Genomic DNA, 22,737 nt, shown 5'->3' with positions numbered 1-22,737 from the left:
CCTCCTGCTGATCTCAATTCTATCTGAAACATTTTAACAGAGCCTAACAGAGAAGCATCTGCAACTCAACAGCTTTGGAGTGTATCTGACACAAGCCTTAGGAATGTCGTGATAGCATAGATTCTGGGCGTGAGAGATGAATTTAAAAGCTAGCCCAGTCACAGACATAACGACAGAGCTTTACACCTCAGTGAGTGTGAGACTTGGGCTGGAGTGATAGCACAGCAGTAGGGCATTTGCCTTGCATGCGGTGACCTGGGTTCGATTCCTCTGCCCCTCTCGGAGAGCCCGGCAAGCTACCAAGAGCATCTCACCCACATGGCAGAGCCTGGCAAGCTACCTGTGGTGTATTCGATATGCCAAAAACAGTAACAACAAGTCTCACAATGGAAGCGTTACTGGTGCCCGCTCGAGCAAATTGATGAGCAATGGGATGACAGTGACAGCAACAGTGAGTTAAGCCTTTAGATTTCACATCTTTCAATGCAATCGGGGCAGGAAAGGTGGTTCAGTGTGTGGAGTTCATACTTTGTGTGCAGGAAGCCTGGATTCAGTCCTGGCACCAGATGGTCCCTGGAGAAACTTCTGGTGCAAAAACAAAACAAAACTAAATATATATAATGGGCTATCAGAAATATCTCACATGACAGTGGCAAAGATTAGCCAAGATAATGTTAGGTTTGGATCAAAAATAATCATAACAAGTGATATCGTGTCACATGGTTAAGGTCGTGACTGATCAGACGTTGAAAACCATTAGATCCAGGGACCCTCGTTATATCAGCATGCCAGTAAAGGCAAAGGCGACTAACTGATGAGTTTAAACATGATGTTGATTTTAATTTTCAAAGTCATAGCCTTATCATAGCCAAGTAAGCGATTTGGATTGTCTTTCGTGCTAGGCCGTGTGGCCGCAAAGGCCTGTGCTGCTCCGTCCTCATAGGGAACTCTGTTCCTTTCTGATGGTGGGGCGGCAGTGGGGCTGGGGGGATTGCCGGCCACTCAGCGGTGTCAGAGGTCACTCCTGGTAGGTGCGGACAACCATATGGAGCGCCGTGTGCGAAGCCCGTGCCTTCCGCTGTACTGTCCCTCAGCCCTCCCGCTTGTGACGGCAACACCGTACTAAGAACCAAGAATCATTCCTGGCACCAAGCGCCAAGAGTTTCCTTTCCCTCACGTCTCACTGTTGTGGGCCGTGGTGCTGAGGCAACACGACTGCCTGAGGGGGCCGTGGTGTGCCAGGGGTCCAGCCCGGGGCCTCATGCGTGAGGCGTGTGTCCTTGCACCCAGCCACATTCCCGCCCCAAACATGCATGAGAGTTAAGTTCTGGAGTGGACGAGGAGGCCTTGCTCAGGGTCCACCCTGGTGTGGGGGACCGTCTGTTAGAGCCCACGGCAGCACGCAGGGACGCGCCTCACCTCCTGGGCCTCCTTCCCAGGCCCTTGTGATTTTGAAATGTCGACGCTAGGGCTGGAGAGAGTGCAGAGAAAAGGTGCATGCCTTGTGTGCGGCTGACTGGGTTTAACTCCCGGACACTTCTAGGAGTGATCCCCGAGCACAGCCAAGTGTGACCCAAAAACCAAAACAAACCAATAAAACGAAGACATGAATACAACCATAAGGCTGTTCTGCTATTGCTGCAAATGCCTGCCAACAGGGAGTGATTTAAACAAAAAGCTTTGAGAAACAGCATGAGGGCCAGACAGACAGGACAGTGGGTAAGGGCTTATCTCTCAGCTTCCACCCCCACCACCCCACCCCCTGGAGCCCCTGAGTCTGCCAGAGTGACCCCTGAGAACAGAGTGAGGAGCAAGCCCCAAGCACCACTAGGAGTGGGCCCTAAACAAAAAAAGTAGAGGGCTATACAAATAGAACTCACTTTAATATTAGTAACAGAAACCTAAGCACAATAAAAGTCAGGATTATATTTCAGTGGTTACCGCAGTACTATATATAATTCTTTTTTATGCAAAAAGTCATTTTGATAACTGTAGCACTGCTGTCCTGTTGTTCATCGATTTGCTCGAGTGGGCGCCAGTAACGTCTCCATTGTAAGACTTATTACTGTTTTGGGCATATCGAATACACCACAGGTAGCTTGCCAGGCTCTGCCATGCAGGCGGGATACTCTCAGTAGCTTGCCGGGTTCTCTGAGAGGGTCGGAGGAATTAAGGAAATAATTCTATTTATAATTACATTAAAAGTCCTTGAATACCTGGGAGTTCACCTAACAAAGGAGCTGAAAGGCCTATCCATGGAACCTGATACTCTTTAAAAACAAAGACGACACAAAATTAAAATATATTCCATGTTCATGGATTTGAAGAAATAACATTGTTAAAAATTTCCCATCTTCAAAAAAATCTATAGATCCAATTTAATCCTCATCAAAGTCCCCCAAAAGTTAACAAAGAAATCTTAATCAGCCTTTTGGGGAATAAAAATCCTGTTTTGTCACAGAATTCAGCTAGACAGCTTTATTCATTCTCAGTACTTTACACCCTAATACATGAAACTACTTCCAGTCCTCTGTCGGGAAGAGAGCAAACAGAGGAATACTGATCCCACCAATAAACTAACACTCCTTGACCCTCAAAAAGAAAGGATTTCTGGGGTGACAGTGATAGCACAGCGGGTAGGGCATTTGCCTTGCACGCGGCCGACCTGGGTTCAACTGCCAGCACCCCATACGGTCCCCTGAGCACTGCCAGGAGTAATTTCTGAGGCAGAGCCAGGAGTAACCCCTGTGCATCGCCAGGTGTGACCCAAAAAGGAAAAAAAGGACTTCATGTAAGCCATGACCGAGCAGCTCATGAGCCTTCACCCCCGTTCACCTGGACGTTACAGGGGAAGGGGACACTGTCTGATCTTGCGGACGAGGACGCGGCTCACGGCACGAGGGGCCTGTGAGGGAGCCCGCGCTGAGGGTCTGCTCGCGACTGGGAGCAAGAAAGGCAGGAAGGGGCCAAGGAGCACAGCTCAGGGCTTGCGGGAAGGCCTGACAACCCAGGGCAGACGGACGCCGCGCTGGAGGCGTGGGATGACCAGCGGAGCCCCACAGGCCAGGCCCCTGGCACGATTGCTCCGCGGGCTCTGGTCTGCCGAGGAGAGGCCAGAGGACGGGCTGACCTGGGCCACGGCCTGCAAGGGCGCGATGAGGCCGCTGTACTTGATCTGGATGTCGGGGAGGTCTCCTTGCCGGTAGCTCCGGTACAGGGTGACGTGGGCATCCCGCTTCGTGTGCAGCTCGCTCTGGAGCTCCTAGGGCGCGGGGCAGAGGGAGGTTAGCCTCACGCCGTCCGTGTGGCCCCCAACCCTGCCCTGCCCCCTCTCCTCGGCCGCCCCCTCAGCCACTCCGGACTCGTCCCCAAGGATATTCCGGAATCTCCTCATCTCTCGACTCCCAGCCACTATCTGGCTCTTCTCCAAAGACCTCCTCCACCCTCACGGCCTCGGAGCAGAGTCTGTACTGTATTTCCGACTCTGCGAAAGGACCAAGCCCTGGGCTCACACACGCGAACCCTGAGGCCTACTACTCAGGGCGCCCCTGGTGGCACTCAGGAGGTATTCCTGGACTGTGCTCGATCGAGGGCCCCGAGCAGTGCTCACACGCGCTGCCCTCAGTGTTCACCAACAACCTGACCTTTCTCTCTGGACGAGTATGTCGTGACTAACGATCGATAAGCCACACCAGAGCCACGCTGCAGAAACCCTAAGGGAGCTTCGTACTTCGAGCTACACTTACTGTTCCCGCCACACTGGCACCTTAAGCTCTTGCCCAGCCCCGGTGGCGTGCGCTGGCAGAGGCGTCAGCACAGCCCCCCCGCCCACTGCTGGCTGGCCAGAGCGGCCCTGCCATGGGTGTGAGTAGGCCTCGCCCCTCCAGCAGGGATTCTCAGACGAGACTCGGGCGGGAGCCAGTCTGGAGAGGGCCACGGGAAAGCCCGCTCAGAGGCCAGGCCCGGCGGGAGAGACCGTCCTGGAGGTCCGGGATGGCCACCCTGGCCTCAGCGGTGCGTCAGGGAGCCCCTCACCCACCGCAGGCAGACCTGGGCCGCCACAGGGCGGGGACTCATTCAGGGCCGCTTCCACCACTTTGGTTTACAGGCAAGCGGCGGGCCCGGCTCACAGGAGGACGAGGTAATGTGGGGCCCTGGGTGCAGACGGGGATTCTGAGCACCCAGACTCCGGGCAAAGGCACAAACCTTCTCTCGCTTTTGCTCAGCAACACCTTTCCTGGCATAAATCAAACTGACTTTTTCTTTGTCCTTTAAAAACCGCCTGCGCAGTCGCAGTATTTCAGCCCGGTTGTCGATCCCTGGAAGATAGGCAGCGGGTGGTTAGACAGCCACGAGGCCCCCGAGAGCTGTGTCTCCTGCCCACAACCCCCAGTGCTGACTGCCTGCCGCCCCTTAGTACTTCTCCCTTCCACTGACACGACCTAAAAGGAACAATGAACAGGACATGTTTGCAGCTAGACATCTCCTGAACAAAACCTTTGAAGCAGCTCAGCCAACCCCAGAACCATGCTCAAAGGCCCCAGAAGGGCCACACAAAGCGGGTTCTGATGCGCTCAGGGCACCCACAGCCGAGCGACCTGCTAGCTGTGCTGAGAAAAGCTGGCGGAGGACAACGACCCTTTTCTCCAAGAGCTACTCGGACAACTCAAAGACGAAGAACCAGATCCAGGAGTGAAGAACAGACCTCAAGTGAGAGGCACTTGAGACAGTGGCTGGGCTGCGCCAACGCGAGCACAGAGCCTGGCAGGGCCCTCGGGGACGCCGAGACAGTGAGACACTGGGCGGAGAGTATCGGGAGGGGCCCAGCTGTGTGTGCTCCCCCGAGCACCACCAGGAGCGATCCCTGAGCACAGAGCCAGGAGTCAGCCCTGAGCACAGACCAGGGAGTGAGCCCTGAGCACAGAGCTGGGAGTCAGCCCTGAGCACAGAGCCGGGAATTAGCCCTGAGCACAGAGCCGGGAGTGAGCCTGAGCACAGAGCTGGGAGTCAGCCCTGAGCAGAGCCGGGAGTCAGCCCTGAGCACAGACCAGGGAGTGAGCCCTGAGCACAGACCAGAGAGTGAGCCCTGAACACAGAGCCGGGAGTGAGCCTGAGCACAGAGCTGGGAGTCAGCCCTGAGCACAGACCAGGGAGTGATCCCTGAGCACAGAGCCGGGAGTGAGCCTGAGCACTGCTGAGTGTGCACCACCACGCCCAACACACACAAGGACAATGAACGCTGATGAAAGTGAGAAAAAACATGATCACAGCAGGGAAGGCCGAGGAGGGAGAGGAGGAGGAGAGGAGCCGAGAGACAGAGACAGGGAGCCGCGGCACTCCCCGGGGACAGGGTCGTGCCGACCTGGTGACGGCTGGTGGCACCTGCACACAGGAGCAGGCCCTAAGCACCGATGCATGTGACCCCAAGGCTCCCCGAAGACATGAGTCATTAAAAAGGAAAAGCAACACTCGAGTACACGGAGCGACGGCAGCTGCATCCTCAGCAGCATGTCAGGTGCCCGAGCACTGCCAGGAGTGAGCACAGAGCCAGGAGGAGCCCCTGAGCTACCCAGGGTTGGCCAAACAAGGCCCACACAAACGAGCAAAAACACGGCCTGCGGGAAACGGTGTGAGGAGTTTCCCCTGGTGAGCTGACGCTGAGCTACAGGCACGTGGAACTGGTGAAAGGAACCAAAGGACTGAAGTAAATGATGCTAAAAACCACGTTGATCACGTCACAACTCCAAGCTTTCATTTTTACTGTTTAAATTTTTTTTTTTTGACGGGGCCTGAGCGATAGCACAGCGGAGAGGGCATTTACCTTGCACATGGCTGAACCAGGTTCGATCTCCGGCATCCCGTAAGTTCCCCAGGCACCGCCAGGAGTGACTCCTGAGTGTAGAGCCAGGAGTAACCCTGACCATCACCAGATGACCCCCAAAGCCAAGATGAATAAAAAATAAAACCACTGGTATGTCCAAGAAACTCTGGAAATTCTTCTTGGTGTCATGGGCCCAGCAGTGCTCAGGACTTACTCTGGGGTCTGTGACCAGGGGTCCCTGAGAGCTCTTAGGGGCGTGGGGGAGAACTGGGCTCTCTCTCGGGGCAAGTGCTTTGACCCTGTACCATCTCTCGGGGCCCAGATTAGAAACTCCAAGTTTCAAAACTCCCTTTCAGTGATAAATAATATTAACACAGTATTGATCATTGTATTCCATGACCCCCCACACAGGCTTCAGGCCAGAAAGCCCACCCGTCCCACACAGGCCGCGGAGCACAGGCCGCGGAGCACAGGCCGCTTCATCAGGGATGATGCTGTCAGTCTTCCCCTGGCCCACTCGGCTCCGGGCTGACTCTGCAGCCCACCCATGCCCGGTCTCACCAGCGGCTGTGCCCCCCAGCCCTGTAGCGTGGGCCGGGACCCGCCTGTCCTCAGGACCTGCAGGAAGCCCCTGCTTGTCTCACCCTCATACCCGAGGCCATGTCCGAGACCGCCCCTTCCCAGCGTGTCCCGAGCGCTGTGCGGCTGGACGCTGCAGCCACCAGCCTGCTCGCCTCCGACACCCGGAACAGCGCGAAGGCGTGTGCCCGGTGGAGCTGGGCTAAACGCGCGTACCCGGATGCCGGGCCGGGGAAAGGAGCAGCTCTTCCCAGCTGGGCAGGCACGCCAGCACTTACCCTTCGCTCTGCTGTCCACTTCATCGCCCGGGAGGCCCAGCTGTCTCTTCTGCAAGTCAGAGCCCCCTGGCCTCTCTCTCCTCTGCTGGGCAAACAGCAAGGAAGACGACGCGGAGGAATCCAAGGACGAGGAGGCTGTGGAGTCCTCCAGCGGGTCGAAGGTGCTCCCGGTCAGCCAGTTAAAGGAGCTCCTTCCATCTGCAGGGAGAGGGCGGGCAGCTGACAGTGCTCCCGGAGCACCCCCACAGGGCAGCACCCACTCCAGCACGCGCCCCGTGGCCAGGCTCCCCTCAGGACGTGCCCCTCAGGGGCCGAGGGCAGGAGAGGCAGGGAAGCGGTCGGGAGGGACCCTGGGCTCCCTCAGGAGGCACGCGGACACGAGTGTTGGGGTTGGAGATGGAACAGTTGGACGTCAAAAGCCCATCTCAGAATAGCTTTGTAATTCACAGTGCTTAAAAAAAAATTTTTTTAAATAAGTACGTTTGGTAAAATATACTAAACATCAAATTGACTTGAGCCATTTCTAAATGTACAGCTTTGTGGCATCAGTCGCACGCAGTTAATCGAGCAACTACCAGCACGACCCTCACACGGTGTCGCCTTCTCAGAGACACACCAGTTCCCTGCCCGGCGTCCCCTCGAGAAACCCTGGAGTCCACCCCACTACGCCACTTGGGAAGCCCACTCCTTTGATCTTTCGACCGACCTGTCCTCTGCGGCTGCCACTTTTTCCTTCTTTGTACAGACCCTTCCACCTGGGCACTGTGACTCGGAGACTGTGGTGCCAGAGCCCCCGGCATTCCTAGCGCCAGCTCCAGAGCCACCAGGGTGGTGTCTCCGTGCCGGGCTCCCAGCCCCCGCCCCGTCCCCCGGCCGCGTCCCTTCCAGTTCTCTGACGGAAGGACCCGTGTGCTCGCAGAAGAGCCCCTCCTGCCGGTCACAGTACCTGCGCTCTGCGTGGGGGTGAAATTGTACTGCTGCTGGGTAGCCCGAATCTGCCTGGCCGCGGGCCCCCGGGCTGGCAGGGACCCCTCCGGGGTCCGGGTCTGGAGAGAACCCTGGGAGGCCTGAGTCTCGACGAACATGGGGGTGAGGACGGTGCTTCGGAAACGCCAGTCAGAATCGATCGTGTATTCCTGCGTGCAGAGTTTCCAATGGGTACGCTCTTTAGCAGCACAGGTCATTTAAGACACAAGGGGACTGCGGCAAATACACTTTTCTTTTCCCTGCAGGGGCTGGGGCAGGGGTGGGCTTGCCTCTAAGTAAGCCAGGGCTGACTCCTGGCTCTGTGCTCAGGAGTCACTCCTGGTGGGCTTGGGGGACCACATGGCTTGCCGGGGATCGAACCCAGGCTGGCTGCATGCAAAGCGGAGCCCTCCTCACTGTACTCGCTCTGGCCCCACACACAGTCAGTTCCCTTCTGTGGGAAACGGAAGCGCCCTTTTACACGGTAAGCCCCAGCTTTCCTGCTTCTCCCAGACCCCTCGGAAGCTTAATGCCACAGCCGAGAACGGCCCCTTACGATGGCCATGCTGATCGTATTGCCAGCTCCCGCCTGAGGGCTCAGCAGCGCCCAGGGCGACAGATGCTGGAGATGGGGCAGCCCAGCAGGGCCGGACGGATCCACAGCCCCGCCAGCAGGAAGCACAGAGCTGGCACCTCCCGGGGCACGGGAGGAGGCTGAGGGGGAGAAAGCAGAGCCCAGGTGCAGGAGAGAGGACAGAGCAGCGAGCAGAGGCAGCTGCCTCGAGGGGACGCCTGGAACTCGGGTCCAGTAGGAAGCGGCTTAACTAGTAGGGACGCGGAGTCACGGAGTCGGGGAACCTGTGACGCTCACGAGCACAGACGGAGGCACTGACCCGAAACTCGCACTCAGAAAGAGGGTGCTCAAAGATTGGGTTTGGATAATCGGGGCTCCTGCTGGTCATCTCGAGAAGAAAGTCCGTCGCCAGGCTTAGGAAATGTGTTTCTATCTTCGGGGAATACAGGGAGTTCAGAGCCAACAAGCGGTCCAGGATATTTGACGGGAGCCGAGTTTCGTGGCTCCAGAAGTTCCGGATGATTAACCTGGAAGGCAGAGAGGAGAGAGACACGCCGGCACTGAGAAGGGTGCTGGAGGAGCACGGGTCTCAGTCGGCAGAAGCTTCACATGGAGCGTGGGAGGCTGTGTCCAAACGGCATGAGGAGGGGACCCGGGTCCCACTGTGCAGAGAGAGAGATCTATTCCACACCCGTATCATTTACTGATTTATTTGGTTTTGGCGCTGCACCTGGCAGTGCCGCGGAGCCAACCAGGTGTGCAAGCAAAGCACAGGCTGGTGCCTCCACGCCAGCTTGCCAACCCCAGGGCCATATTTAGCAAGGGTGATCTCATTATTTTTCCTGCCTGGGAAGTTTTGTGTGAGATAATAGAACAATCAGCTACCCTGAAACTGAGAAGGTACCTTAAGGTATGCACTTCACTGCTCTGCTACAAAGTCTGCTCGCAGGCTGGGGACATGCCACATGCCCTGTATGTCTGAGGTCCGTGTTCAGTCTCCAGGTTACCCGCTCCCCCTCCCTCCCCTGCAGTGCTCTCCAGGACCTGAGCATGGAGCCTGCAGTCTGCACTGCCAGGACCACAGGCAGGCGCGTGCAGCACTAGCCCTGGCGTATGTGCCGCTGTCCCCCAGGAGCCACATACTGAAGCCCGAGGTTCTCGTCCATCAACCCTTGAGTCAGCACGTCCTTCGCCAGCTTCAGTATTTCCTGGGAGTTGTCATCTGCTTGGCTTTCTGGGTCTCTGGAGAAAAAAACCCAAACGATAAAGCACTAAGAATCCCCTCTGTCACTTCTGTTCAACCCCAGCGACCGCCCAGAATCCAAGTGACAGGACAGCAGTGGGACCCTGGAAGGTAGCCCAGGGCCTCTTGGGGGTTCCTTCATCCTGACACCCGAGGGGAAACTGATAACAAGCCTCATAGCCCTATACTCACAACCAACAGCGCTTTAGTTTGTTTCGGACTCACCCAGTGATGCCCAGGGGTTAATCCTGGCCAGAGGCAGGGGGTGGGGTGTAGGGGGGCTCCCTCCTTGCAAAGCAAGCCCGCCCATTTTCACCTCAGCCCACGAACTCACGCTCCGCATATGCCCAGACACACCTGAGTCCTAATAAAAACATATCTCCACACGCTAAAATAAATTCACTTTAATTCATAGTTACAAGGGTGATAATATGTTAATATTAACACGATAAAGAATAATATGTTGTTTACTATATATTATAATCTACACCAGACTGCTAGAGTCATCCAAATAATCCCTTTAAAAACAATAAAGGGAGCTGGAGCGATAGTACAGCGGGGAGGCATTTGCCTTTGTCCCTGGCATCCCACATGGTCCCTCGAGCACCACCAGTGCAGAGCCAGGAGGAACCCCTGAGTATCGCTGGGTGTGGCCCCCCAAAAGCAAACAAATAAATAAACAAAACCCAACATAGATTCTGCCCTTTCCATCCCAGCCAGCTTCTCGGCTCGGCCTGCTGCGCCCCCCCGGCCCCCCCTCCCCTGCCCAGCCCTACTTGTGCAACTAAGGTCATCTCCAAGCCCAATCAGCTGTGCCAACGGGCATGGTCCCAGTCTGCGCCAATGCTCTCCAAGGGCGGTGCTAATGCTTCCCAGAGTACCGTCATAGAACCCGGTACCAACACGGGGGAAACCAGACCTAGATGGGCTGTGCAGACTAAATACGTGGCACTTCACATGCCCGCTGCCTGCCAGGAGTGCCCTCTGCGTGCAGAGCCGGGAGTCAGCCCTAGGACATGGAATCAGCATGGTTAGGGTCGAACGACAGGTGAGTGGACGTGAGGATGTAGTGGACAGACGTAACGGAATGTACGCAGCTGGGAGGAAAGAAACAATGCCGCTGGCTCCAACTGGATGAGCTGCAGGCTGTTGCAGGAAGGGCGGCACAGCATGGCCTCTCCTAACTGGGGCACAGAGTGACAGGATGAGGGGTGGCGAGTGCACCTCCACCACCCCTGGCAAGACAGCACAGGAGTGAGGAGCAAGGGCAGCAAAGAAATGCAGTCGCAGGAGGGGAGACTGAGGCCGGGATCAGCCCCGGGCACAGAGGTGCGGGGACACGTGGCACATCTCCCTGACCCGCAGAGCCCACAGCACGGAGAGAACAAGCCCCAAACCATCAGAGCCAAACTGGAAGCGTGCTTGCTTTGGCTTGCCTGCTTCAGGCCTGGCTCTCTCTGGAAGACGCGTTGCTCCTCTACTCTTTCCATTCTGAAGCTGTGTTCTCTCTCATACACACTCCTCTGTCTCCCCTAACATCTCAGTAAATGTCAATAAAAACAATTTGCTTCATACAAAAAAAATTATTTCAATATGTTTGGACTGGAGCGATAGCACAGTGGGTACGGCGTTTGCCTTGCACGTGGCTGACCGGGTTCGATTCCTCCGTCCCTCTCGGAGAGCCTGGCAAAGCTACCGAGAGTATCCTGCCCGCATGGCAGAGCCTGGCAAGCTCCCCGTGGCATATTCGATATGCCAAAAACAGTAACAACAAGTCTCACAATGGAGACGTTACTAGTGCCCGCTCGAGCAAATCGACGAACAAAGGGACAGCAGTGCTACAGTGCTATGTTTGTCAGTGAGGCAGGTTGGGGGTGAGAGGGAACCAGGGACAGCAGTGGTGGCACCAGAGCTGGACCACTGTATGCCTGGAACTCAACTACGAGTGACTTTGTGAATCATACGCATTCAGAAAATTGTTTTGTAAAAGAAAGAAGGAACAGGCTAGTGATGGGCTCAGCAGTAGCGTCCTACGTGGGGAGCTCTGCGTGTGAGACGCCGCGGGCTGACCCCTGCCACCAAAAACTTGATTTTTATTTAATTTACTTTATTATTATTATTATTACTATTATTTTGCTTTCAGGCCAACCCCTGTGGTACTCAGGGCTTGCTTACGCCTGGGTCTGCACTCAGGGGTCCTCTTGGGAAACCATCTGGGGTGCCAGGCACAGAACCTGTGCAGTGCAAGTAAGGCAGACGCCCCACCTGCCGCACTATTCCTCAAACTCCAAAACTTTGTTTCTTAAAAAAATAATGTGGGCCTGGAGCAATAACACAGTGGGTAGGGTGTTTGCCTTGCACACGCAACCTGGGTTCGATTCCCAGCATCCCATATGGTCCCCTGAGCACCGCCAGGAGTAATTCCTGAGTGCATGAGCCAGGAGTAACCCCTGTGCATCGCCAGGTGTGACTCAAAAAGCAAAAAATAAAAATTAAAATTAAAATTAAAAAAATAATGTGAAGTACCAATGAAGAGGTTCTGGGATGAAGCCTGGTGATAAAGCACCTGCCCTGCAAGTGTGAAGCCCAGCGCGAATGAAGGTGACCTCTGCCACGGCCGCACAGGCGCCAGCCGGCACCAAAGCCATCACACAATGAGTGACTTTGGTCACTCACCTGTAATTGTCGTGGATCCACATGAGGATATTGTACATTTGCTCCCTGCACATCACAGACGGGTGAGAGACAAATTCTGTAACAGGACTCAGCAGCTCTCCAAGCTGTTCCGGTTTCAACTTCGGCAGCATCTTATAAATGATGTCCAAACAGACTTTTTGTCTTTCGTCATCCCTGTAATAGATTCAAAAGACATGAATTTAACAATTTTTATACTTTGGAGTTTTACACATTTCTTTGGTACTATAGTTCTATAAAACTACACGTCCATAAAAGTTACATTCCCTTAATGTTCCATCTGGCCCAGCAACTCTGCTTCACGGCACCTACCCGCAGGGTCCAAAACTCTGTTGGAAAAAGCCACCTGCACACCTGTTCACAACCAGGCTGGGGGAACAGCCCGAGTGTCCGGGACAAGCAGTGGGCTAACTTGGATGCGTTTGCACAGCGGAGACACTCAGCTGCAAGGACAGACGGCGCCGCTTACTCTGCTGCTGGTGGACACCCGGGGAGAGGGTCAGCTGAGGGACAGGGGACGCAGAGCAGGGGGACAGGCTCAGACGATCTCATACGCAGGACAGAGACCTGGAAGGGGAGTCACAAGGGCCAGGGCGACCCTACCGCAGGTGAGGACCTCGCCTTGTATGTGTCTGACCCGGGTTCAGCCCCTGGCACCCCTTACGGTCCCCCACACTCTGCCAGAAGTGACTCCTGAGGGCAGAGCCAGCAGTAAGCCCAAAGTGCAAAGCCTGGTGGCCCCAAAACAAAAAACAACCAACCAAACAAAAATATCTCAAAGGCAACAGAAACGGAGAACTGGTCTTGATTGGGAGCTTAGGGGGTGATGGCAGGGCGGGGGGGAAGAGGGAGCAGGGTAGGTTGGTGCTAGAAATTTTACGTATGAAACCCTACAATAACAGCTTTGTAAACCATAATGCTTAAAATCTAAAGAAGAAAATAAAGATATCTTAGAAACTATCATTCTGAGCTACACAATTGAAAACATATTAATTCAAGGTGGAATTCTGGATTGGATCCTGGAATAGAAAAAATATATATATACTCTTACTGCAAACCATAATGCACAATAGGAAAGTGTCTCCCATAGAGGGAGGTGGGGTCGGGGGTGGGTGTGGAGGGTGGTGGCAGGGAAATGGGATACTGGAGGGATGGGTGCAGGATCACTGCACGACCGAAACCAACCACGAACATTTTTTTAAAAAAATGTTTTAATATGAAGTTCATGGTCTCTTCAGTCAGCTTAACCAGTGGCTGAATTGAGGTAAAAAAATTATCTAAGGGACTATAGCGATAGCAAAGCGGGTAGGGCGTTTGCCTTGCATGCGGCCGACCCAGGTTCAATCCCCAGCATCCCCCATATGGTCCCCTGAGCACCACCAGGAGTAATTTCTGAGTGCAAAGCCAGAAGTAACCCCTGTGCATTGCTGGGTGTGACCCCAAAAGAAAAAAAAGATTATCTGAAAAAAATAATATTTTTTGAAAAAATTTTTCAATAAAATAAAAAGTTATAGTCTTTCTTAGCAGTACAGAATGAATGTATTTTTCCGCGATGGTAAACGTAACAGAACCATGAAAGATGGTGGAACGGGCAAAGGCGGGACATGTGTGCAAGGCTGTCAGGTGTGGTTCTGGCAGGGACGCCCCCGGCATGCAGCTTCGGGCCACTACCAGTGGGCTGGAGAACAAACCCAAACTCCTGCCCAGAGCAGGCGCAGGCCACAGTACCTCTCGGGCCCTGCACCGCCCTTCAGTTGCCTAAAAATATAAAATTATTCCAGAATATTTATTTAAAAAGCAATGACAAACAAAATAAGCTCAGTCTAAAGGAGTGTGTGACTTTCCTCATTTATTCTGGCTTCTGGGCCTTGTGCAGCACTGCTGAGGTTCCCACCTGAGCCTGCGTCTGGGGCGGCACCATAGTCGGTGACACACCTTCCCTGGGACACCGTCTCTCTTCAGGGGGTGTGTACACTGACTCCTACACTGCAGACACGACTCCAAGTTCCCCGGGACACCGTCTCTCCTGAGGGGGTCCGTACACTGACTCCTACACTGCGGACAAAACTCCAAGTTGCCCGGGACACCGTCTCTCTTGAGGGTGTCTACACTGACTCCTACACTGCGGACGCGACTCCAAGTTCCCCAGGACACCGTCTCTCCTGAGGGTGACTACACTGACTCCTACACTGCGGACGTGACTCCAAGTTCCCCAGGACACCATCTCTCCTGAGTGTGTCTGTACACTGACTCCTACACTGCGGACGTGACTCCAAGTTCCCTGGGACACTCTGTCTCCTGAGGGTGTCTGTACACTGACTCCTACACTGCGGACGTGACTCCAAGTTCCCTGGGACACTGTGTCTCCTGAGGGTGTCTGTACACCGACTCCTACACTACGGACGTGACTCCAAGTTCCCTGGGACACCGTCTCTCCTGAGGGTGTCTGAATGCCGACTCCTACACTGCAGACATGATTCCAAATCTTGGTTCTGTGCTCCCCGCCATTTCGGGTCCTTCTGAGGCATGCCCTCCTCCCTCCCTTCTCTCCCTAACGTGACTGGCATGATGTCCTGTGCAGTGCAGTCAGTAGATGCCTGTTTCTGCCTGCTCATTTTGTGATGCAGGGATCAAACTTGGGCCTCCCGTGAAGAATGCGGTTTGCCACTGAGCCAAATCCTCCTGCCCTCACTGAATTATTACAAAGGGATATCAAATACAAAGATAAAAGTTTTCGCTCTTGGGTGGAGCATGTTTGCAAGGGGCCAGCTTTGGGACACCCCCGGCGGGAACATGGTCTCTCGAGTTCCACTGGGAACTCCCACTGCACTAGGGCCTGGGCAGCCCATGTCCCTCGGAGGTGGCACCAGCCTCCCTCCCCTGGGCTCTACCCCGTGGAAACTCGTGTCCAAACAGAACTGGGAAGAGCTCAGGTGCACAGAGTCGCTCCGGCCAACGGGCTTCTCATAACGGCATACCGTGAGCAACCAGCAGAAAGGAAGCGTCCCACCTGACAGCCTGAGTCAGAAGCCTCTCCCTGAGGCTCAGGCAGCCTGAGGGGTGCCGCCTCACCGGCTGGGCGGGGCAGACCACCCCCTTCAGATTCAAACATGCAAACATGACTGTCCTGAAAACCTGCAGTCCTCTGGGTTGAAGAAGGTAACAAAACCACAGAACGTGTCAAGGAGTGGACAGGCCCAGCCACTGAGGAGTGGACAGAGCCCGGGGCAGGCCCAGCTGCTGAGGAGTGGACAGAGTCTGGGGCAGGCCCAACCACTGAGGAGTGGACAGAGCCTGGGGCATCCCCAGCCACTGAGGAGTGGACAGAGCCCGGGGCAGGCCCAACCACTGAGGAGTGGACAGAGCCTGGGGCATCCCCAGCCACTGAGGAGTGGACAGAGCCTGGGGCATCCCCAGCCCACTGAGGAGTGGACAGAGCCCGGGGCAGGCCCGGCAGCTGAGGAGTGGACAGAGCCCGGGCAGGCCCAGCGCGGCCCTCTGAAGCAGAGGGTGCAGCAGCCCTACCCGCACGGGGTGAGCTGACCGGCCGCTCACCTGTGCCTGAGGACCTGAGTGAAGCCCAGGCTCCGGAGCTGCAGGAAGAGGTCGGGGAGCGTCTCTGCGCGGCTCAGCACCACCTCCAGACACAGCGTCTTCATCACGCCGTGGAACTTGGGCAGCAGGAAAAACACGGTGCTCATAAACCTAGCCAGAGACGACAGCGGGGTGAGGAGGTGGCAGAGCTGCAGGCCCGGGACACCCGCGGCAGCCGGCCCTACCTGTCGGCCAGCGGGGGGAAGTGCCGGGCAGCCTTGCTCAGGCACACGATGAACTTGTCCTCCATGGCGCCCTGGTGTTGCTTCAGCTGCTTGACCACCAGCTCCCGCACAGGCTCCTCCAGGGGCTGCAAGACAAGCTGCTCCTCACACACACGCACGCAGGGCAACTCCCGAGGGCTGAGCAGCCTTATCCCTGCAGTGCGGCACGGGTGCTTGGTGCGGTCACGAGTGCAGGTGCCCGGGGCGGCCGGGAGGACCACGAGCCTCCTTTCCTCTCAGGCCCAAACTCCCCAAAGACGTGTCACAAAAACCTACAAGGCCTCCAAGGCCCAAAGCAACGGGCACGGCAGGGGGCTGGGCACAGGGTGGGCCTGGCAGTGTGGCCGGCGGGGTTGGGCTGGGGCTTCCTGCTGCCTAGCCAGCTGAGCCGGCCTGAACGCTGCTGGGACACAGGTCAGTCCAGCGAGCGGTCACCTCTGGGGACGCCTCCCTGGCCCGAGGAACGACCAGGGAACTATCGAACAGCCCCAAGCACGGATGCCGAGACACCGTTTTCTCCTGACTTTTATAAATGACTCACACACCTACTTCCCTGCTGCATGTCACTCTGGGGGAGGGTTTGGTACGCACAGCTCTGGCTGAGGGCATGGGGTCTAGAAGCGCCTGGCAAGTCCCCAACACAGATGACTGCACGAGTGACACAGAAACGGGAGCCTGGCAGTACAGATGAAGGCAAATGCACGCATGGTTGCACACACATGCGCACACACAATTCAGAAGTCAGAACATGAGTGACTTGATTTATGTTTAACTCTTTTCTCTAAGTTTCTATTTTACTCCAATGTCACTTTAACTCAGAAAAGAAGTCTGTAGCTCATCCTGGTTAAAGGGAAATTATGTGAAATACTGAACCCGAGGGCTTGCTGTGACCTAACTCCACCCCTGGTGAGCCGGAAGCACACTTAGTAAGCCACACTCTAACAATAAGGAAGCAGACTCAGGCTGCCACAGGCTGTTCTGGGCTTTAAAGAGCTGTCTTACAAAGACAGCTGGCAATACCGAGAGGACAGTCTGATTTTCCCGGTGTCCGCTTCCTTCCACCGTGACTGCGCCTTCCTCTACACCCTCCAGCTGCCTGGCTGGTGTCTGAAGGCGTGGGGTCCTGCCCTCGGGCCTCCTCAAACCTCTCTGCCGCTCCCCTGGCCATTTGTGCATCTCTTCTTTCGGGGGAGCGTGTGGACCGGAAACACCAACTTAGACTCATCAATGTGCGAGCGGTTCTGAAGGCAAGAGACTGGGCCACAGGGGGGAGGGAGGGAAGGCCGGAGCAGGGATGGAGACTGAGCGGGAGGGGAGCAGAGCTACAGGCCACAGCAGTCACCGGCCAGCACCCCTGCGTGAACATGAGTCTGGAACCAGGACATCTTGTTAGCATCGAAACGGAAATTTTAAAAGAATCTAAAACCCATCTCTCTTTCTCAAGTGAGTTTCGAATACACGAGTGCACGTCACCGCACTCTGGCTCAGGCTCCACACGGCCTGCGTCACACCCCCCTCCATGGCCTGCGTGTGTGAGGACCCCAGTCCCTGCTCGGGGACACACGTGGGGTCAGTCAGCTCCCCGCACTCCTGAGGAGGTCGTATGAGAAGCACCTCGGCAATTCAACATCTCTGTCATGTCAGAAATCGAAAGCAGAGGATTTGCTAGTCTAACGTCGCTCTAACACTGTAGAAATCAACCAGGATAATTTATTCCCGAAGGAAATCCTAAGACACGCAGAGGAATTCTGGTTATATGTACTGAGATCATCACTTTTACACAATACAAATTCAGTTATCAGGACAGAGAGAGCTCAAAGGGCTACCTCGCATGCCTTGTGTGCGAGACCCCAGTCTGACCCCTGCATCTGACTCCCGAGCACTGCTGGACAACCCTGGGGGTCCCCAGAGCACAGCAGCACCGCCAGGACGGGGCAAGCCCCAGGCCTCTGAGCTTGGGAGGCCCCTTCATGAAAATACAATTAAGCCACTAGTCCTTAAATATTTATCAAGTTTCTAGTATTTAAAAACTAACCTGTCCTTATTTGAGAACAACTGGCAATGTATCCAGTAGGAAAGAGTAAAGCTTGAATAAATGCAGGATGCCCAGCTGACTTTCTTGCTACACAGAAGAGATGTGTTGTGTCATTACAAATCAAAATTCAAAAAGAAACATTTACTTCCAATTGCACAGGGCCAGACGAGTGTCCCCTATGGGATAGCACATGGTTTGATGTGTGAACCCACTTTATATGGGTTCAAGTCTAGCAGTTAAATGAGCCAGATATGGTCCAATAAAGAAATAAAACGTCCCAGCAAACTTACATGTTCTTTCTCAGTGATGTATCGGAGAACGAGTCCCAAGACCTCTGCGGCGGCTGCGTGGACTTCTTTGAACTTTACGAAGGACATGTTACTGACCAAAGCCTGGAAGTATCTACGGCAGGTACAGCCAGTTAGCACACAGAGAGCAGCGTGACCCCAAAGCCTCCTCCCAACTAAGTGACAGTGTAAGCTGAGAAAACCTGAAGACTCAGCCCTGAGCTGAATAACCCGAGAGACTGTGCATACGACACTGTGCTTCCTCGACAGTGCCGTAAAGCCCACGGCCCAGCACACGGGGCCTGCTGGGACCACCGCGAGTCCGTGCTGGACGCCACGAGCACTGGCATGAAAAGGAATTACTCCCTGAGCCCGCCGCTCACCCCCAGCCCCCAAACCATCCTTCTGACGAGGGAGTAGGCCAGAGGGTGGTACTCCCAGACCAAGTACACAGGCACCTGGGACCACCAGCTGCTGCAGTCTCTGGGGGCGCTGCGGGGGAAGCAGAGCCAAGACCCAGAAACAGCCCCAGCGTAATGCCTGCCCTGGGCGCATGTCTCCAGGCAGAGGCCTATGAACAGCCTCACACAACCCACGCTGCTCTCGGGGATGGAAGAGGAACTCTCAGCTTGGAAAGCAAGAAAAAAAAAGTATGGACTGGAAAATTATCTCAAAGGCCCAGGTTTGATCCATGGCACTGCACGGTGCCCTGAGCACAGAACCGGGAGAGTCGCCACCAAGTGCTCTGGGTGTGGCCCTGAAAAGAGAAAAATCAAACAAACTGAAAAAAAACGAAGCGCAAAGGGGCGGCTGGGTCAAAGGCTGTGGTGCAGCTGCACATCTCCAGCACTGCCGAGTCTGCCCGGGGGTCTGACGGCAAGGCACCCGCCCACACACCGCCCAGGGCCTCCTGTCTGCCAGGTAGGTATGAAAGCACTGCTTTAATTTTAAAGACCTACTGCCTGCATTCATCACGATAGTACAGTTCTGCTTTCAAATGACCTTTCTCAATGCAACCATCTAAATTCCAGTACAAGTATTTTTAACACAGGCTGTGGGACCGAACTTATCAGAATTAAAGCATATCCATTTTTCCATATGCTTTCATCTAAGCAGAATCCCAGCAAAATCTATGAGACTTACTTTATACTCTCTATGCCACACTTTGGGTCGTAGGGAGGCAAGTTATTGGCCATCACAATGCCTAATAATTGAATTCCAACTGAATTGTCTTTCGAATTCAAATCTTTACTAGAAAATTTTTCAAATATTAACCTGAAACATAAACAAAAAGAAACGAAGAGAGGGAGACAAAGATTACCACAGGATAGAAGAAGAAGCTGGAAATACATACAGAATTTCCCGTGACCAATTCTCTAGGTAAGAAACCCCCTTCCATCGAAGACCCTTCTTGCTGACATGCTCTCTGTTCATTACAGCTCTGTAACACAGGCGGTTCCCTATAACTGAGCTGATGTCCAAGTCTGCCCTAGAGATACTGACATCTTCTCAAAGCTCAGCTTGTTTCAGGCTGTACTGAAGGAAGGAGGAAGGTCTCAGGACGATCCATGCGCTGGGCCAGGAGGGCAGGGCATGCGAGAGGACCAGGTGGGGACCGGACAGGCTGAGACAGGGCAGAGGGGCTGGCAGACCTGATGGAGGTGCTCTTCGCCTGAACCTTCAGACTGTTTTCTGGCAATATTCTAACTATCCAAATGAATTTTGTACTTTGAATTCTCTTCCTTTTATCATTCCATGAGAATCACCTTTTAGATGTTACGCTGTAAAATCTCTAAACAATATGGCAAAATTTAGAAAATGTATACCTGTAAGGGATAGACAAACAATCTTTCCAACACTCGACAAGGGTTTTAATAATTTCCAGGTTGTGTCTAAACACAGCTCTTTTGGGGTGAAAAACATGCTTCATCAGGAAGTGCAGCAGTCGGTTTGCCAGCACTTCATCCTTAGGGACCCCCTGAAAAAGGAAAGAAATTCACTGTTAGTATTTAGCGTTCTGTTGTAGAAAAACATTTTTCCACTGATAAAAAATCCAGCATTTTTCTGAGGATCTCTGCTCCGGGCTAAAAACCTATTTGTGAATTTTTCAGGTCTGATCACAGACAAAAATAATTTTTTGTTTGGGGTACCACACCAGCGATGCTCAGGGCTTACTCCTGGAGGCTTAAAGAACCATACAGGTGGTACCAGGCATTGAACCTGGGCCGGCCACATCAAGGGAAACACCCTACCCATTGTACAACAGCTCCAGCTCCTACAAATTATTTGATCATATTAAAGCTAAGAAATCTGAATTTTATTCACTATAAAGTAAAACAGAAACATCCTAAGAAAAATATGTGTAGAGGTTGTAAGATGTGTATATCATGATTAGTAAGAAAGGAGGTTTTCCAGGATAAGCTTTCATGAAAACTTCTGTACATAAGTGGTAATGACTTTCCATGAATGGTCAAAGTTTCAACATACATGAATCTATGTTGACAAATATCACAAGGTAGATTAATTTTAATAGCGTCCTTCAACTAACAGTTCTTAGCAATCTCTCTCTCTTTTTTTTTTTTTTTGCTTTTTGGGTCACACCCAGCGATGCTCAGGGGTTACTCCTGGCTGTGCACTCAGGAATTACTCCTGGCAGTGCTTGGGGACCATATGGGATGCCGGGGATCGAACCCAGGTCGGCCGCGTGCAAGGCAAATGCCCTATCCACTGTGCTACTGCTCCGGCCCCGCAATCTCTTTTTTTTTTTTTTTTTTTTTTTTTGCTTTTTGGGTCACACCCAGCGATGCTCAGGGGTTACTCCTGGCTTTGCACTCAGGAATTACTCCTGGCGGTGCTTGGGGGACCATATGGGATGCCGGGGATCGAACCCGGGTCGGCCGCGTGCAAGGCAAACGCCCTACCCGCTGTGCTATCGCTCCGGCCCCAGCAATCTCTTTTTTTAAGGATCACAGTCAATCTGTCACTGTCACTGTCATCCCGTTGCTCATAGATTTATTCGAGTGGGCACCAGTAATGTCTCTCATAGAGAGATTTATTGTTACTGTTTTTGGCATTCCAATACACATGTGTAGCTTGCCAGGCTCTGACCGCTTGGGATCAATAGTCTTGGTAGCTTGCCGGGCTCTCTGAGAAGGGCGGAGGAATCGAACTCGGGTCAGCCGCGTGAAAGGCGAACCCCAACTGCTGTGCTATCGCTCCAGCCCTGGTATGCTGGCAAAACAAATGGCAAAATAATACAGAAACTTGCCATAATAGATTTTTGGTTTTTAAAACCTTACATTAAGGATCTATTGACATTCATTTTAAACATAATGTTAACATACAAGCAACTTAGTACCATCCTAGAAAAAAAAGCAATAGAATAAAAACAACAACAACGAAATACCTGGTAGTTCAAAAATAGAAGATAAAGGAATTATCAAAAGCTGAAAAGCAAAAACAGAACTAAGGCAATATAAAATCATTTTGTGTAGCAGCATCACAGCAGAATAACTAAATGCAATGCTGCAAGTATGCTGAAACAATGAGAGCCTGAAGTACTTGTCATATTCTATACTTAAGATTTTAGCAAAGGAGGGGCTGGAGTGATAGCACAGTGGGTAGGACGTTTGCCTTGCACACGGCCAACCTGGGTTCAATTCCCAGCATCCCCTATGGTCCCCCGAGCACTTCCAGGAGTGATTCCTGAGTGCATGAGCCAGGAGTAAGCCCTGTGCAACGCAGGGTGTGACCCAGAAAGAAAAAGAAAATTAGCCAATGAGGGCCTGGAGTGATAGTACAGCAGGTACTTTGCCTTGCACGCAGTCGACCCGGGTTCGAGTGCCAGCATCCCTCATAATCCCCTGAGCACAGCCAAGAGTAATTCTTGACTGCAGAGCCAGGAGTGACCCTGAGCATCAGCGGGTGTCATCCCAACCACCCCCACAGAAAAAGTTAGCAAATGACATGAAAGATGTGTATTTCCTTACTACAGGCGTGGCCAGTCCTGTCCAGGAAAGCACCGTGACCACTGTCTCCACCACCAGGAAGTGAATTCCTTCTCCTCCGTTGTTGTCTGAGACAACCAACTGCAGTAAGGGACCGAGCCAAAACTTCGCGTATGGGCGAAAGACCTGGAAGACAATTTGAAAGTCAATTTGATAATAACTGTTTGAAATAAAATTTTTTTATAAAAATCAAAATCAAAGTGTTCTATTATCATCCTTGGATATCTGAATAATATGCCCACATACAGAATTCCATTTTTTCTCTCATGCAAATGGCAGAGTAAAGGAGAAATTAGAAATTTCTAATTTAAATTAGGTAGGTGCAAGTAGTTGATTTATTTTCATTTCTTCCTATGTTATACAAGTAACTTCTGCTATGGTCTTCCTACGTCCAGGATCTCTGAAAGGTACATAAAAACACACTTGTCTGCTCAA

At 53.3% G+C, this 22,737-nt stretch overlaps 1 protein-coding gene across 1 annotated transcript in view; it reads right to left on the bottom strand.

The window, feature by feature from the left end:
* The window catches only part of PRKDC (protein kinase, DNA-activated, catalytic subunit), a 150,763-nt gene that overhangs the window by 43,356 nt on the left and 84,670 nt on the right, over positions 1–22,737 (bottom strand). The window contains exons 49-61 of the mRNA XM_004615377.2: positions 22,285–22,428; positions 20,122–20,273; positions 19,439–19,570; positions 18,299–18,410; positions 15,935–16,059; positions 15,711–15,860; positions 12,138–12,311; positions 9,362–9,460; positions 8,538–8,745; positions 7,625–7,814; positions 6,679–6,876; positions 4,207–4,319; positions 3,131–3,262 (exon numbers count right to left, since the gene is read on the bottom strand). Coding sequence (XP_004615434.2) covers positions 3,131–3,262; positions 4,207–4,319; positions 6,679–6,876; positions 7,625–7,814; positions 8,538–8,745; positions 9,362–9,460; positions 12,138–12,311; positions 15,711–15,860; positions 15,935–16,059; positions 18,299–18,410; positions 19,439–19,570; positions 20,122–20,273; positions 22,285–22,428 — 1,929 coding nt within the window. The remainder of the gene's footprint in view (positions 1–3,130; positions 3,263–4,206; positions 4,320–6,678; positions 6,877–7,624; positions 7,815–8,537; positions 8,746–9,361; positions 9,461–12,137; positions 12,312–15,710; positions 15,861–15,934; positions 16,060–18,298; positions 18,411–19,438; positions 19,571–20,121; positions 20,274–22,284; positions 22,429–22,737) is intronic.

Source organism: Sorex araneus, chromosome 2, assembly GCF_027595985.1.
Source record: "Sorex araneus isolate mSorAra2 chromosome 2, mSorAra2.pri, whole genome shotgun sequence".
Lineage (NCBI taxonomy): Eukaryota > Metazoa > Chordata > Mammalia > Eulipotyphla > Soricidae > Sorex > Sorex araneus.
The sequence above is the reverse complement of the archived record's forward strand: the minus strand, read 5'-3'. Positions and strand labels throughout refer to the sequence as shown.